This window comes from Orycteropus afer, unplaced genomic scaffold, assembly GCF_000298275.1.
Source record: "Orycteropus afer afer isolate SDZICR_OR568_19922 unplaced genomic scaffold, OryAfe1.0 scaffold00002, whole genome shotgun sequence".
Lineage (NCBI taxonomy): Eukaryota > Metazoa > Chordata > Mammalia > Tubulidentata > Orycteropodidae > Orycteropus > Orycteropus afer.
Window position 1 is genome coordinate 12,289,799 of NW_006921589.1, and position 16,761 is coordinate 12,306,559.

Here is a 16,761-nt window from a genome sequence, read left to right on the forward strand (position 1 = left end):
GATTCCCAGGTAGGAATTATGGGTGGGCCTAGAAATCTGCATTTTCAGCATGCACCCTCGATGACTCTGATGCTGGCAGCCCATGGACCACATTTGGAGAGAGACTGTAACTGTCCCAAAAATCCAGACTAACGAGCCATTCTATATATAAATGGCTTTTGGACATCTTTTTTCTCCTGCCTTCTGATAGAGCCTTAGTCCCCCACCCCAAAACCTTTCTCTTTGGCTGCTGCCTTGTTCTGAAATATTTCCAAGGTAGATGCTCCAGAATTTTGTCCACTCTTGACAATGGCCTTGAAAACACTTTCTCATTCTCAAGTACAAGGAGTTGTTGGGCCACGAATGGCCCAGATCTCGCTTAATCTCTTGTTTACCTGAGGAGCTGTGGGTGGTCAGGCTGGTGAGGTGATCGTGAGCCAGGACATCCTTGTCCTTGTTTCCCAGGCCATCTGAAGGGGAAATGTAGACTCCTCAGGGCTGTGGTCACCAGTGGATCCCCCCTTTTTTCCTACCTTTTGTTTTTTCCCTGCAGCCCCATCTGCACAGCTACAAGGAGGCCTTCGAGGAGATGGAGGCAACCTCCCCGACCAGCCCCCTGCCCAGTGGTGGTAAGAATTCCCTGCTAAACCTATCTTGCCGTGTCACCTCCAACCCTGCCCCCAACCTTAGCCAGTATAAGTGCCCAGGTCTTGAGGGGTGGAGGGAGTGTACCAACAAAGTTGTGCAAGGGTTGGAAGTTGCCTTTTCCCATCTTAAGGACTCATCTCACCTTCCCCTCCCTCCTCCCACTTGTCCTCTTCCATGGCATCAGACCACTGTCTTTCCCTTTGTCTATGACCATGCATCTAGGGAAGCAGCAATCCCAGTCTTAGGATCCAGACTGACTGACTGTGGGGTCCCATATTAGGGGATTTTCCTAGAGGTTGAGTCTTTTCTCATCCTACATGCAAAGGAAAATGAGGATTTTCTCTCCTCCCCCCTAGGCTGACTTTTCCTAACTTGCTGGTATGTCTCTGAGATACCCTTTGACCTTCTTGTTTCTGACCCCATTTCTGTCTTCATTGGGGCACTTTTTCCATTTTAGGCAACCTGTTTATCTTACACAAAGGAGAGAAAGGTCCAGAGCCTTTATGCTGATAGAGTTGCTATCTCATAAGTCCTTGGCCTCCAAGCAGGGCCATTTAATGGGCCTCCCCCTGATGAAGTCACTGATGAGTCAAACTCCCAAAGGGCAGAAACATTTCCACCCAAAGAGAAGGCCTGAATGAGCCCTGGGGTGGGGCCAGCATTCCTTTTCACAGAAAAAGAGATTTTAAGAGGAGCAGGAGGTAGTAGTTGTGGGGCGCAGTGATGGAATATCACAGACAAGAAGTGGCCCAGTGTCTGTGTGAGCAGCCCCGGTCAGCAGAAGAGCTTGCTGGTGTTGACTGGGCCCAGCCCCAGCTATCCACTTGTCTCGGCAAAGAGAGGAGGTCGGGTGAGAAAACTAGAACTGGAGCTGGCTGTCCTGCAGAGGGGAGGAATGTGACAACAGTATCTGACCCAGATGCCAGTAAAACTTGTGTTGGCTGCCATTTTGGGCATGCACGATTCTCAATTGTGACTGATTGGCCGCTGGAAGTTATGGTTCTCCCCAGAGCCACGTTTGTCATTTAACAGTGTCTAGCAGCCATATTAAAACAAGTAAAAATAAACTGATGAAATTAATTTTAATACTTTTATATAATCCTTGTTCTGGTTACCTAGTGCTGCTCTGACAAGAATATACCACAAATGGGTTGGCCTTAACAAACAAGAGTTTATTCTCTTACAGCTTGGAAGCTTTAAGTTCAAGTTCAAAGTGCCAGGCTCTAGGGACTGGGTGAAAGCCCCTCAACCTTGGGGTCCAGCTCTGCCTCCTGCTCTCGGCCCACTGGAGCTAGAGGTGTTTCTTCACTCAGACAGCTGCTGGCTGCTGAGGCTGACAAACCCAAGGTGGACAAATAAAAAGGCACAGTCCCGATGTTACCAAACCACATGGCAGGCCATTCATTTAAGTCCATTGTAAGTCCCAAAGTCAGCAGAGCATGGCAGGCTGCTGAACAACGACACAGCTACATGCAGGGTCCAAGCGTGCCATAAGCTAGAGACCATTCCCCAAGGCTTCTGATTATTTACAGGATGCAGACTACATCCCAAAGGCAGCTACTCAGCTGCTTGTGGTAGATCCCACCATGGAGCTGATTGCCAGTCTCATCATGGGGAATAACTACCACCAGCTGCCCAGCTACTCAGCCAGGCAGGCCTAGCCAAGTTGACACGCACACTGAACTATCACAATTCCAGACATCCAAAATAATATAATTTGTATATGATATAATTTCATTATAAATAATATGAGATATTTTATATTCTTTAAAAAAATGTAAAAATAAGCCAGTGAAATTAATATTGATAGTATTCTTTCACCTAAAATATTGAAAATATTATCATTTCAACAACTTTAGATATTGTTGAAGTTTTTTTACTTTTTAAAGTATTTTATATCTGGATATATATATTTTCATACTAAATCTTTGAAATCAGGTGTGTGTTTTATACTTACAACACATCTCAATTGAGACGAGCTAAATTGCACATGCTTAACAGCTACATGTGACTTCTGGCTGCCATATTGGATAATGCAAGCTATTTAAGAGAGAGCTGAAACAGCTCTTTTTCCATCTATTTTATTGTATTTTTGATGAAAGTATAAACAGCAAAAGAGATTCCCATTCCCATCCAGCAATTTCTACACCCAGTGTTCAGTGGCATTGGTTACAATTTTCAGTTGGTGTCAGCATTCTCATTATTTCTGTCCTAGTTACTTCACTCCCATTAATTTAATCTCATTGGCCATAAACTCATCTATGCTTTAGAGTAACTGTTGTTCCTTTCATCTCATACGAATAATTTTTAAAAGAGCACATTCTTAAGGGTGACATTCTTTACTCTTTGAGCTACATGGCTATTTAATTAAAAGGTGATTTCAGGGGATAATTTCTGTTCAGCGTTTAAAGAGTTTTACAGGGCAGTAGTCTCAGGGATCCTTTGAGATCCTTTGGGTCCAGTGGATCTGTATTCTTTGAGAATTTGAAGTTATGTCACACACCTTCCCCCCCTTTCTATCAGGATCTGTCTACTGTGACCCTGATCAGAATGTTCAGCAGTGTTAGCCAGGCACCCACTAGTTCTTTTGGTTTCAAGGTAGAGGAGACCTTGGTTCATGGAGACAGTTAATCCTGTATTTTGGTTCCTTCTCTGATTCTTAGACTTTCTTTATTCCTTTTGTTTCAGATGAATAGAGACCAATAGTTGTATTTTAGATGGCTGCTCATAAGCTTTGAAGACCCCAGACCCTACTAATGAAACTAAGATGTAGAGCATGAACTTTATGGACTGTGTTAGGCCAGTTGACTGAATTGACTCATGAGACTATGACCCTAAGTCTTCAAACCAAGAAAACGAATCATTTGAGGTGATTGGTTATTTCTAAGAAGTATCCACATCTGTAGCTCCCATTTGATATTACGATATTTACCTGTTTATGTATCTGTCTATCTTTTGGTTGTTGTTGTGAAATACATAACATAGTGTTTGCCAATTTATCCTTTTTCTTACAGATAACTTATTCACTCACTGCCGTTGAGTCGGATCCGACTCATGGTGACCCTTCCTTGGGTTTCCGAGGCAGTATCACTACGGAAGTAAATTGCCCAATCTTCCTTCCGAGGAGTGGCTGGTGGGTTTGAACCGCCAGTCTTCTGGTTAGCAGTGAAATGCCTTAGGCACTATGCCACCAGAGCTCCTATAGATAACTTAGTGGCATCAATTATAGTAGTCAAGCTGAGCAAACATCACTCACATTTGGTGCTACCTTTCCCATCCCCATAAAGTAACTACTACCTAGAGAATGTTCTTCCTCCCCTTCCCCCTCCTGGTAACCACCAGTGAACATTGGTTTCTGGATATATATAGCCACTCTTTCATAAAAGTGGGATCATACAATATTTGTCCCTTTGTGATGACTTATTTCATTCAGCATAATGTCCTCCAGGCTCATCCGTATTGTGTGATTGGAAACTCATTTCTTTTTATGGCTGCATGGTATTCCATTGTATGTATGTTCCACATTCAACAAACAGCAGTTTAACCTTGTAAGATTACTCAGAATCTCTCTCTCCAGTCTCAGCCCTCCATATTCACACTTTCTTCCATTTGCTGTCTGGTCTAAATAGCCAGGGTCTTGGGCGTCACCATGTTTGGGATAGAGGGCATCTGGGCTGAGCTAGAGTTGGGTTCTGCTACAAGTGCCTATTTCCATTCTTTTTCCCTTTCCTTGGCTAACCATGGGTCTCAGTGGGAAGCCTGAGTTAGCTTCATAAATGCATGTGAGAGAAGGCAGAAAAATGTAAGGAAATTATCTCTCAGGAAGGAAAAGGCTTGCCTGGGCTCAGTCCCATCCACTCACCTGCCTCAGGAAAGGGACTGGATTTCTTGGAGCTGAGAAAGGGGGAATTAGGGATCTAGAGGTGAGTGAGGGGGAAATCCCAAAGAGTGAGTCCTTCAGGAACCCCCCACCATCTCTGTCCTCTGATTCCCTTTGCGTTCGCTTGCTAGTAAACCCATGCACACTTGGGGGCTGGAGATACTTCCTTTTCTGTGAACAGGAGAATCTGAGGCTGGCTTCTTTCTTTGATAATTAACTATAGCCAACCTTCCATTTGTTTGACAAACATTAATAAGAGCAGTTCAAACCTACCAGCCACGCCTTGGAAGAAAGGTTGGTCAGTCTACTTCCATAGTGATAACAACCTCGGAAACCCAAGGAGGGGTTGCTGTGAATCGGATCTGACTCAATGGCAGTGCATATGAGCAAGACAAGGTGTTGTTGTTGTTGGTGTTAGTTGTCATTGAGTTGGCTGTGACTCATGGCAAGCCCATGTAACAGAATGAAAGACTGCCCAGTCCTGTGCCATCTTCATGGTCGTGGTTTTGTTTGACCCATTGCTAAAGCCATTGAGTGCCTGCTGTCTTCATGATCATGGTTATGTTTAAGCCCATTGCTAAAGCCACTGAGTGCCTTCCAGTCCAGGGGCTCATCTTCCAGTACTACATTGGACAACATTCTGATGTGATCCATAGGGTTCTCATTGGTTAACCTTCGGAAATAGATCACAGGCCTTTTTTCTTCATCTGCATTAGTCTGGAAGCTCCACTGAAGCCTGTCCACAATGGGCATGTGACTCTGCTGGTATTTGAAATACTGGTGGCTTAGTTTCAGCATCATAGCAACATGCAAGCCACTACAGTACAAGCTGACAGATGAGTGGTGGGACACTGTGTTAGGTATTGGGGAATAGGGGATGCGGAAAATTGTGTGTGTGTGTGTAAAGAGATGTCCTCCAGGTCAGAGACACACAGACCTAGACCTTACTCCACGTTTGACCAGGTATGTTTGTCCATATGTGTCACCTGTGCTATTTTTGTCCATCGGGCATCTAAGGACTGAGTGAGGGTAGAGTAGTGGGTGGGCTACACAGCTGGACTCCTGTGATGTCCTGCTCTTCCCACAATCACATATATACACACCTGTGCATGCACAAATAGTTATGTGTATTGCTTGCATTGTGAGATTGTGTTTGTTTCCTGTAGGTCTCAGTGTCTCTTGGGAAAAGGAATAGGGGACAGGGAGGGTCTTAGAGCTGCTGTGTGGGTCTGGGGCATCCATGAATCATGTCCAGTCTGCTGAGGCCATTGGATTAGGGCAGGCAGCATCATGTTCTGGCTGGTGTCCTCAGGGGCTTCAGCCTTTGCAGGCTCTTGATGTCCCTGATAGGAGGTACGGAGCTCATTTTTTCACTTCTCAGAGGTGTATTAAAAGAGATGTGGTGGTCGCCACTGAGAAATCTCATGACTGGGTACAACAGCCACCCTTCAGAAAGGTTCAGAGTCTGGCCACATTCTTGGCAGTTGGGAAAAAGCTTGAGAACCCTTTTGGACGTTGTGTGTTAAGTGACACTCTTAACCCAGATGGATGGCTTAGGAGGAAGATGGGGCTTGTTCTAGCCCAAAGATTGTGGGAATTAGACTTCTCCTTCTTTCAGAACACTTGAGATTCAGGAGCAGAGGAAGCCCCACACTGAGCAGTTCTCTCTTTCCAGGGACTGCAGGGGACACCCTGGGCTGGGCAGCCATAGATCTTGGGCTGAGGGATGGCCTGAGGTCTCAGGGTTGGCATCATTCCAGTCTGTGATCTCCTGCTCTTCCTCCTGTCCTTTAGGCATGTGTCATCTTGATAGTCCATTGTCTTTTCTTCTCTTCTAAGTCCAACTAAATCCATTGTTAAAAATACTGTGGTAGAATGGGGATGGGGTGAGGGAAAGGGAGAAGAAGGAGGAGGAGGAGGAGGATATCAAAGAGACAGAGAAGACAGCCAATGAAATCTGTATAAACATGTGGTGAGCCTGGTCATGTAAAGGGACCATGAGCAGAAACCAAAGGCTTAGAGATGGAAATGATTTTATCAGGGTTGGGGGCAGGGCCAGGCTGGGACAGGGCAGCGTTTCCTGACTCCCACCTTAGTGCTCCTTGCCTTTGTCATTGAAGCCACAGAAATGTGGAGAAACATGGAGAGGGGCAAGGGTAGTGGAGCTAAAGCCAGCCCCCTGTGGGGCTGGAAGCTGGTTCCTCTGCCCATCCCTGGCCAGAGCACACCTTTTCTTCCAGAGTCTCCTAGCCTCCTGCCCTCATCCCTCTCCCCACATGCCCCCCTTGCTCACTCACTCTCTGTATCTCTTCTCTTCTTTCTGGTACAGTACGCTCTCCTCCAGGTCTGGCCAAGACGCCTCTGTCTGCTCTGGGCCTGAAACCCCACAACCCAGCGGACATCCTATTGCACCCTACGGGCGGTGAGTGACTCTGGCGAGGCTGATGAGGGGGGATCCTGCAGTCCTGGGTCAGGGCTTCAGGATGGAATCAGAAAATGCCCAGTGGGGGAGGATTCTTGGGATGCTCCAGGAAACAAGATGGCCCGCTAGTTTGGTCAGGCCGGGGTGGGGGCTCTCTGTGCAGGGGTTCGGGAGTTACACATTCCTTGCAGTGTTCTTGCCATTGGCTTGAGGGTTCAACCCCACTCCTAGCATTGTCTAATTTGGAATTTGAAAGCCTGGTCTGTTTCCTTTCCTGGCCCCCAGGACATGTATGTACACACATGGACACATATATACGTGTGTACACATGCCTACCTATATGCACATACATACCCACACAAACACACATATACATGCACATGCTCACACACAATCACACACACACACATGCACATGTACACTTACTCATACATGCATACTTGTATGCACACACATACGTGCATTCTGAGTATATGCACGTGTAGACACACATGCAGCCAAAGAAATATGACCTTGTTGCTCTGAGCCAGGGTCCCCACTTCTAGCCAAGCTGGTTCTGCTCTGAGGATCCTTGAGATGCCAGAGGCCTGACAGCTGTTGTTCAAGGTGCTCACCTATTTTGCTTTCTCTGGCCCATAAAACTTTGCCTGGGAAACCCACAGCCTAGCAGCAGACACCTCTATCAGCCATCTCCCTGACTCTGCCCTCCTCAGCCCTGGATCTCCACCACCACTGGGCTCCTGACCGCCCCCCCTGCCTTGGCCAGCCTGTACCCTCTTCCACATCCCTGATGCTGGGCAGTGGTTTGCCCTGTACCTGAGGAAGGGCACCTGGGAGCTTGGGGCTGAGGCAGGAAATAGGCCACTTGTCTAGGCCACTGCCCAGCTCTGCCTTGAGTCAGCAGCACCCTATCCTGTTACAGAGTGGAGTGCGGTGCTGAGGGGAGAAGGGTGCTGTTGGGGAGAAGGGTCTCCTCTGCCCAGGCTCATACCTCCAGCTTCTTCCATGGGGAAGGGGTGAGTGGTGGCCTTGGACCTTGAGTGACTCCTTAGAACAGGTTAAGCCCAGGGAGTTGCTCCCTAGACTGGTTTTAGGGTTGGTCTGGGGCCCTTGGTCCCAATGTTACCTTTTTTTCCTTAGTCACCAGGAAACTGATCCAGCCAGGTAGGAGGGGAGCGGCATGTCTTTGTAACCCACCAGACACACGTGGCCTGGCCACAGCCTCCCACTCAGGAGGTGTTTCTGCATGGCCAAGAAAACTGAGTCACAGAATTTAAAGGGGATGGGAACCTGCCTCTAACCAGGCCAGCACATGTCTGCTTGAGGCTTGGCCCACGCAAGGCATGGTCCCACAGTGGGCAACTCCCTACAGTGTGCCTCACTCACCACCCTGTTCTTGGCCCTGGGGCCCTGTACATGGCAGTACTTCTTTCCTTACCAGGGGATCTTCGGTGGGGGGGACACACAACTGTGCCCTCACCTCATTGGCTTGCCCACCCCCTTTTCTCAGCAGTATCTTTTTCAAAAAGTAGTCCTTGTTAACCACTTTTTCTCTCCTTTTTGTTCTTCCTCTCACCTCTACCACCTGCTTTTCTTGCCTGCCTCTCCTCCCTCCCACCTTTCTTCCCATCTTCCCCCAGAGGAGGATGAGGGGAAGGTGGTGACTGAGCTTTCTGAAGGTAAGTGTGTGGCAGCTTCCTGCCCGCTAGGCCTGGGCATGGCTTTTCACACACAGCTTGTTCTGGCTGGCTTGAGGGCATCTCTCTTTTCTGACTGGGTTTCTAGTGACCAGGAACAGTGCCTCCCTGTCCCCTCCCCTAGGCAGTAAGCTATCACCTTGGACACCACATGAGTCCTGACTGGGGACATGAGCTGCTGGGCACAGCTCAGGCACAGCGAGCACCCAGGCACTAGTGCGGTGTCACCTTCTGGATGAACAGTCCCTCCCCTGGCGGCATTTCTGCCAGTTTGCTGGCTGTGCAGCACACCCCCCCCTTAAGAGGGTCAGATGACTCATACACAGAGGTGGAGGCGGAGGGAGCTCATTGCTCCATATCCCAGCATGCCCCTGTGCTTGTCCCAGAGCGAGATTCTCAACCTCGGGTGCTGTCGACACTGTGAGCTGGACACCTCTTGTTGTTTGTTGTCTCGTGCACTGTAGGGTGGTCAGCAGCATCCCTGGCCTCTCCCCACTAGATGCTAGTAGTACCCTGTCAGTCATGATAATCAGAAATGTTTCTAGACATGCATGGCCACATGTCCTCTGGGAGAAAAATGACTCCCAGTGAAGAACCACTGTCTTAGAGCCATGATTTGACCTCTTGAAGCCCCTGCCTGGTTTCCTGTCACCCTGGAAAATAGGAAGTTTGCCTTTCCAGGATCTTGGACACTTTCGGGAATCTCAGGAAAGCTATGGATTCTGCCTCCAAAAATGTACCGGGATACCCACGCACATAGTTTTACAAACAGTTTTAAGGAGTTGGCATGTCAGTGGACCCCAGCTTAACCCTTGATTCCAGTGAGCCCCTGTGTCACAAGTGTAGAGGAGACATAATCTGGCTGAAGGCCTTTAACTCACTAGCAACAGAATTCAAATGAGGACCAGAATAGCGGGTGAAACTAGGGTGGTGGCAAGGCCACCTGTGGGTGGTTCTGGGTAGTGGTGTCCCCATCTCCACTGAGAGTGTTTGGACAGTGTTGGGAGGGTGCCCAGGTCCCTTCCAGCTCTAAGATGTTAAGTTTTCTGACTTCCCACCTGCTGTCTTCAGATCTGTAATTTCTTTAAAGACTTTGTCTGATTCTCTTGGGCCCATTCCCACATGGCTTTGTATTTACGACCTTGACTTTCCACCCCCAAAGTGGGCCTGGTCTGTGCCCCTGTGAATCTGCCATCAGCCAGATAAGATGGCTGGAGCTTCCCGGAAAGCTTTGCCCATTCTAGCCAGCCAGGGTTGCAGAATAAGGCAGGCCCTAGTAACAGGTCCCTGAATGGAGTGAACCACAGCACTCTATTGTCTGCTGGATAAGACTGCTCTGGTGTCTTCTGACCCACGCCTATGGAGAGGGCTTTCCCCCCAAACAAGAGGCTGCAGGTTCCCTATGGGGCAGTGCAGCTGGGGTGGAGTCTAGAACAAGATGGACCCTGAGCCAGTGTTCCTGGGTTTCAGATGCCAGACTAAGCATTAAGCTCCCAGCCCTTGTTGGGGTTGGCCAACATAAATAGACCTGGACCACAGACCCTCCAGCAGGAAGGTCTGAGTGGTGGGCTATTGCACAGACTGAGAAGTCCTGGCCGTTGTGTTTCCTACTTTGGGGTGACTCTGAGGAATGGCACTGACAGACTTGACTGAGACCTGCCAAGTGCACCCCCTGAATGACTCTCAGCTTACAAGGTCCCAGGCCTGGCCCCTACATCTGTCCCTGAGACACTCAGTTTGGAAGGTGAGGGTTCTCAGGGATCAACTTGGCCATACATAGCATTTTCACAGATGGGGAACTGCGGTCCATTTTGAGGGGGCCAAGGTCACGCTTAGGAGACCACAGAGCTGAGACTGGAATTAGTGGTCTCCTGGTCAAGTGGCCATTTCAAAGCCTAATTCCTGCCTCCAGGCACCGTGCCCTGGGGTTCTAACGTGGGAGGTGGAATTGCTATCAGTGGCCTGGGAGTGAGGGCGGGTAAGGGGCAAGGAGCAAGCTGTAGGCAGCCAGTTCTGTATTTCCTGACTCATGCACCACCTCCCGGGTCAGACTAAAGCACATTCTTTGCTGACCCTCTGAAGCTCTGCCTGATTTCCCTGCTGATACTTTGATGGGAAATTCAGAAAGAAACATGAGGAAAAATGATCAGAGGCACAGTTACTCAGAGGAAGAAAAGACGACTCCAGGGGCTGTCTGCTTGGTTCAAGGCCTGGTGCTAAATACTTCACATTCATTCGTTAGATATTTTGTGTGACTGCTGTGTTACAGGCACTGTACCAGACTGTGGGGATAGGACACAATGATAAGTGATACAAAATACAGCTCCTACTCTCATGAAGCATATGCATGAACAGGAGCCAGAAACTAAATGATCATTCGTAATTATATACTGAGATAAGTGCTTAAAGGGGAAGGAATACCATTTTAGGAGACTTAGAGCAGAAAAACTGACCTAGCCTGAAGAAGGAAGATGTGATGGTGAATGGGCACTAAGCTGGTATAACTGAAATTGGAAAAGAGCATTCCATTTCTATTGGAAAAGGGAATGTGCAAAGGCCCTGTGGTAGGATGGAATAGCATGTTTATGGCATGTGCAAAGCCCTGGGGTGGGAGGGAACAGCATATTTTTCTAAGAACTGCAGAATCAATGAGATAGGAGCACTAAGCAAGGGGGAGCTAGAAGCTGGAACAAGGGTGGGTGTGGTTCAGCAGCCGGGCACCAGGCCATACGGACTCACTGTCTTATTATCTTGTTTAATAGTCCCAGAAGCCCTGAGAGGAAGGTGTTAGGAACCCCCTTTTGCCAATAAGGAGATGAAGTTGAAAGAGTTTGATGCCTTGCCCAGGTTTATACACTCAGTGATGTACATGGCTGAGAGCCTATGCTGGATCAGAGATTGCCTTTGTCCACGTGGTCACAGTGGGCACTTCAGATGACTCTAAACAGTGACTTTACTGGGTGTGGGGACCAGGTGCTCCTCTCCAAGAGGAAGGAGAGGGAGAAAGCCTGCAACAGTAAGGATGTGAGTTCAGCATCAAGAACATCTTCCAGTGAAGTAGGGGAAGAAATTGCTGAAACATCTTCCCCAAGGATGTGGACACGGAGCATTCAGGTTAGGGTCTGCTTGCCATGTGATTAGACGTGGACAGATTTGGCATAAAGGAAACATTGGTTTAGTAATAGCCCATCTGGGGATTCTTCCTGCTCTGAGGTCCTTGGTGCTGCGTGTACATGGACATCTGGAATTTTGGGGCAGGGCTGTTCAGTGCAGATTTATTGAGCGGCTCTGTGCCTGGTCCCGTCGTAGGCACTGAGGGTGTAAAGATGAATGAGAACAGTTGGTGAGAGGAGAGAAGCCAACAGATATTTCAGCATAGGTGGTCGTGGTGCTGTGGGCAGGAACTAAGTGTTACAGGAGCTCGGAGGAGAGACGTGGCCTAAGCTAGAAGGTTTGAAGTTCTAACTTGAGCTCCTGGAACAGGGATTCTGGAGTTTCTTTACATCCTGCCTCTCCCCCACCCACTTGTCTTCATTTTCCTTGGGGTGGGCGGGCCCTTTTCGCCAGGCAAAGAACCTTTTTCCAGGCGGCAGAGAATGCACTTCAGGGAGTGGGTGGAGAGCTAACAGAGCTCTGGGCTGAAGGAGACTTGTCGACTGTCAGAGTCAACTGACTCTTGTGCCTCCAGTTGCTCTCAGGAGCCAACAGCCACTTGGACTGGGTTTGGGCTTCTGGAATGTTCTGTGTGAAGTTCTCTCCCTGACCTCACCTCTCCTGCTCTTCACAGTCCCACACCCCATTGCTTCTGGTGCAGCTGCTCCAGGATTGTGAGAGAAGGGAAGGGAAGGGATGGGAGAGAAGGAGAGGGGAGGTAGGATCAAGCATACCTAGGGGCTACCTGGGGGTATAGGTAGGCAACATTGGGTCTAGTTCTAAACGTTTGTGTTGAAATTAACCAATAACCAGGTGCTGCCCAGTTGACTCTGACTCATGGCAGCTCATGTGTGTCAGAGTACAACTGTGCCCCAGAGGGTTTTCTGTGGCTTACTTTTTGCAAATAAATTGCCAGACCTTTCTTCCAGGGCACCTCTGAGTGGATTCAAACCTCCAACCTTTTGGTTAGCAACTGAGTGTGATAAATGTTTGTACCACTCTGGGACTCCAGAACTGGAATTAGCAGGAAAGAATCAGAAAGAACTTTCTTTTCTCTTATCCTTTGATGTTGGCGGGGCAGGGGAGTATCCTTATTACCATTTAACAGCTGAGGAAACTGAGTCACAGAAAGGCTCAGCAGCCTTCCCCAGATTACCTCTCTAGTAAGTGAAACAAGGGGCTGTGGTTTGAGTATGGGGACAATAGCATCCATGCTAGAATCTTGTCCTAGGTGAGGGTTGGGGAGAAGAGAAAAAAAGCCAAGGAACAGACAGAGAGACAGGAAGGATTTTCAATGTGGAAATCTGAGAAACGGATATTTGGCCCAGAAGCTTGGTTTTAAATGTTTCTGGAGATGAGCCCAGGAAGTCAAATCGTTTCCCAAGGGGTCATCCCTTGGAGACTGCATGGAAGGGCTTTGCTCATGTCTGCCTCCTGATTTGGGTCTGGAGGAGCAAAGAAGGAGCACCTGGCTGCAGAGTGTGTAACTGAGGACAAGGACTGGGTGGGAGGAAGAGCACAGGTGTGTGGGGGAAGGGGAGTTGGAAGGGATAGAGAGCAAGGTGAAGATGGGCAGAGGGGGTGGAGCCAGGGTGGGGCTGGGTCTCAGAAATCCACAGGCTGCCAGCCCCACTTGAATTCCCGGAGGCCACGTGTGCTCCTTGGTGAGCTTGGTCACCTCCACTTACGAGGACTGTTTCCTGGCACTGTTGGCAACAGATGTTGCTGCTTCTCCCTGGGGTAAGCAGTCCTGTATCCCAAGTTTAGACCCAGAGCCCTCTGCCAGCTCCTCTGGCTTTTCTGTGGCTCAGGGGCTGGGGCAATTGAGCAATGGATGGATGGGCTGGTACTTTGAGATACAGCCATGTTGGGTTTTCTGGAGCACTTAGGGTTCCTAATATACTTACTGTCCCATGGACTCTGGGACTCAGGCTTGTCTAATGGTCAGCAGGCCAGATGGGGGTCAGCACCCAGGGGCCCAGGCTCTGTCCTGACCACCAGACAGGGTGGTATGTCCACCTTATCTCACTATTTCTACTGCTAATAGAAGGGGTGGATGTACTTTCTCTACCTTTCAGGGAGGGGAGTAGGGCAGTGACGACTGTGCTTACTCAGTGTATGGATCAGGGTCATGCACATGGGACACCCAAGGAAAGTTTAAAAGGCCTGGGCAAACCAGTGAGGGATGGTGAGACACGCTCGGGTGTTCCCTAGTAGAAGCAGGAACCCAGAGAGAGCAGAGGGCAGAACTGTGGGCTTTGGTAGAGAGATGCACCCACTGGCATCTCAACCTTTCTCTCCTCCTTCACTCTCATCTCCTGCCTGTGCCACCTGCCAGGCAAAGGCCAAAGCCATCTGGAACCATAGGACAAGTGGGTCTGGGTGATGCAGTTGGGCAAAGTCAGCCTCCAGGGACATAGAGTAGAGATCAGGAGCATCAGTGGATTGGAGACAAGCGTAAACCGCCATGTAGGTTTTAACTTGAACTTTCTGGGTCAGCAAGAGTGGTAGGGAATGAGACAAATGAATGTGTGTCTTTCTAGGACTTGGTATTCATGTGTTGCCATTTGAATGGGGCTTCAGGCCGTGCATCTCTTCATTCATGTGACAGACATATGAGTTCTTACTATGTGCTGGGTGCTGTGGGAGGTCCTGGGCACTCAAGGAGCCCACCGGATGATTGAGGAGAAGATGAACCCCAACTTGGAGCCCCTAGGGGGACTGGAGGGGTGCCGAGTACTTGAGGAACCCAGAGGAAGCCACGGGGAGAGCCTGGAAGTGTCCAGGAGTTTCTGAGAAAGTGGCACAGGGTGACCAGGCATGGGAGAGGAGGGTGGCCTCTGGGCCTGGGTCTTCGTTTGCCTTTTCTGTGCTTGGGAAGTCTCCAGCAGTTTCTTCTGTCAAGCAGGGTTACCTCAGGGTAAGGATCCAGCCCCCCAAGACTAAAGACACACATCGAGACTATCAGTCCCCCACTTTTTAGCCAGCGTATGTGCAGTGGGTAAGAGTGCGGGCTCTGGGCCAGACCGCCTGGGTTCCTAGCTCCACCCTGCCACCTGCTAGCTGTGCAACTTGGGCAAGTTATTTACATTCTCCAAATCCTACTTTCCTCATATAATTGCTATTTTTATCATTATGAATAAGCCTGTGGAATTGGCTCTTTCCTGGCTGACTAGCTGGGCCTCGGGCAGAGGTTTGGGGGATGGTGTGGGCAGAACAGGAGTCTGGGTAGCAGCCAGCTTTGGGGGTCCCTTGAAGCTGTGGCCTCTCTCTAGGCCAGCCAGAGGTGGCGTCATAGGGCGTGTGGTGTGGCAGGGAGAGGCTGTGGGGGGAACGCAGGCAATTGCTGGGTTGAGAGTCAGGAGGCCTGAGTCCTCCCCGTGCCTCCATCATTTCACTCTGTAGGCCTCAGCGTCTTCATCTGTAAAATGGTCTTTTGACACTTGCTCCTCCTTCTTCTGAGGATATTCTGAACACGCAGTGGGGATAATGTATATACAGTGGCCTTTGTAAATTGCTAAATGCCACTGAAATGCCAAGAGATTGGTGATAGAATTTTTAGTTCCTATAGGAGCCATTTCCCTGATGTCAGTCTTGGGAGGAATGCTAAGTGTGTCAGGCAGAAAGCTAGATGGGTGTGGCTTGGCATCAAAGACGTTGGAGCTGGCGAGTTGGCCGTGGCTGCTGCTGGGCATGACTCCCAGTGCAGGTCTGTTGCTAGGCAAGCAGGACTGTTGCTGGATTCTGGGTGTGGGGAGGAGCCTGTGTGAACCCTGGCACAGCCCCAAGAAATGGGCAAGGCTGGGCCTGAACTCTGTGTCCACTGTAGAGCTCACCAGTTGAATGGGGGCTGAGGAGCTTAGGGGGCCCTGGAAGGCAGGGTCGTTGAAGAAAGTTCAGCAGTTCGAGGGAATTCCCCCTCGACTGGAATTCCCCTACGGACTGATGTCCTTGTTCTTGGAGGGAAGGAAGGTTCTTTGATGGTCATGCTCAGACGTAGAGCCTGGGATCCGATCTGGCTTCCCAGAGTCTTGCCTGGTGAACGGTAGATTTGGGCCTCTCCTGGCTTCTCCAAGGCCCCAGGAAGAGGGCTGGGCACAGGCAGGCAGGAGCCCCAGGAAGAGTGTCCTTTGCATGCCTGGCTGTCAGTTTGGAGCTGTCGCTATGCTGCCCGTCCCCATCAGCTGGACTCCAGGCAGGCTGTGGTCTTGTGGGTCTGTGCTCTTAGTCTCTGTCCTCTTGCCCTTTCCAGAGCCCCGGAGCTATGTCGAGTCTGTGGCACGGACGGCTGTGGCTGGGCCCCGAGCCCAGGAGCCCGAGCCCAAGAGCTTCAGCACCTCAGCTGCCCAAAACTATGGCCATGAGACGCCCCTGAAGAATGGGGCACTGGGCGGCTCCTTTGTCTCTCCCAGCCCTCTCTCCACCAGCAGCCCCATCCTCAGCGCAGACAGGTAAGCAGGGAAGATGGGAACCGAGCCTTGGGGCAGGCTGGGTGAGACATCTCGGATCTGCCTGAAGTGTGGTCGACAGGAATCATATGCAGATGGTCCTTCCTGTAAACCAGCTCATCAGGGTCCATTTATAGAGAACCCCCAAAGTGCTGGCTCCTGTGAGGAGCACAGGAATGGCTAACACAGAAATCCCAGCTCAATTCAATTCCATCCATCTAGAATTCTGCTAGAAGGAGTGGGGGGTACAGAAGTGAAGGAGACATACACCTTCCCCAAGTAGAAACTCTAACACAGTCTGTAGCCATGCTTCCTGTGTGCCAGGCACTGTGCTAAGTGTTTTGGACATTATATTATTTAATCCTCACAGCAGTCCTATGAGGTAAGTACTATTATTAGCCCCATTTCTTCAGAAGAGAAAACTGAGGCACAGAGAGGTGAAGTCACTTGCTCAAGGTCATGCAGAAATAGAATTCAGACCAAAAGTGTCTGGTCCAGAGCCCAGGTCTCTAACAGCCCCCATACCTGTGTCTA

General features: G+C 49.6%; 1 protein-coding gene across 1 annotated transcript in view; it reads left to right on the plus strand.

Moving 5' to 3' along the window:
* Positions 1–16,761, plus strand: part of TNS1 (tensin 1) — a 270,893-nt gene that overhangs the window by 233,672 nt on the left and 20,460 nt on the right. Inside the window, exons 22-26 of the mRNA XM_007959717.1 lie at positions 533–608; positions 6,837–6,929; positions 8,070–8,093; positions 8,570–8,608; positions 16,032–16,230. Coding sequence (XP_007957908.1) covers positions 533–608; positions 6,837–6,929; positions 8,070–8,093; positions 8,570–8,608; positions 16,032–16,230 — 431 coding nt within the window. The remainder of the gene's footprint in view (positions 1–532; positions 609–6,836; positions 6,930–8,069; positions 8,094–8,569; positions 8,609–16,031; positions 16,231–16,761) is intronic.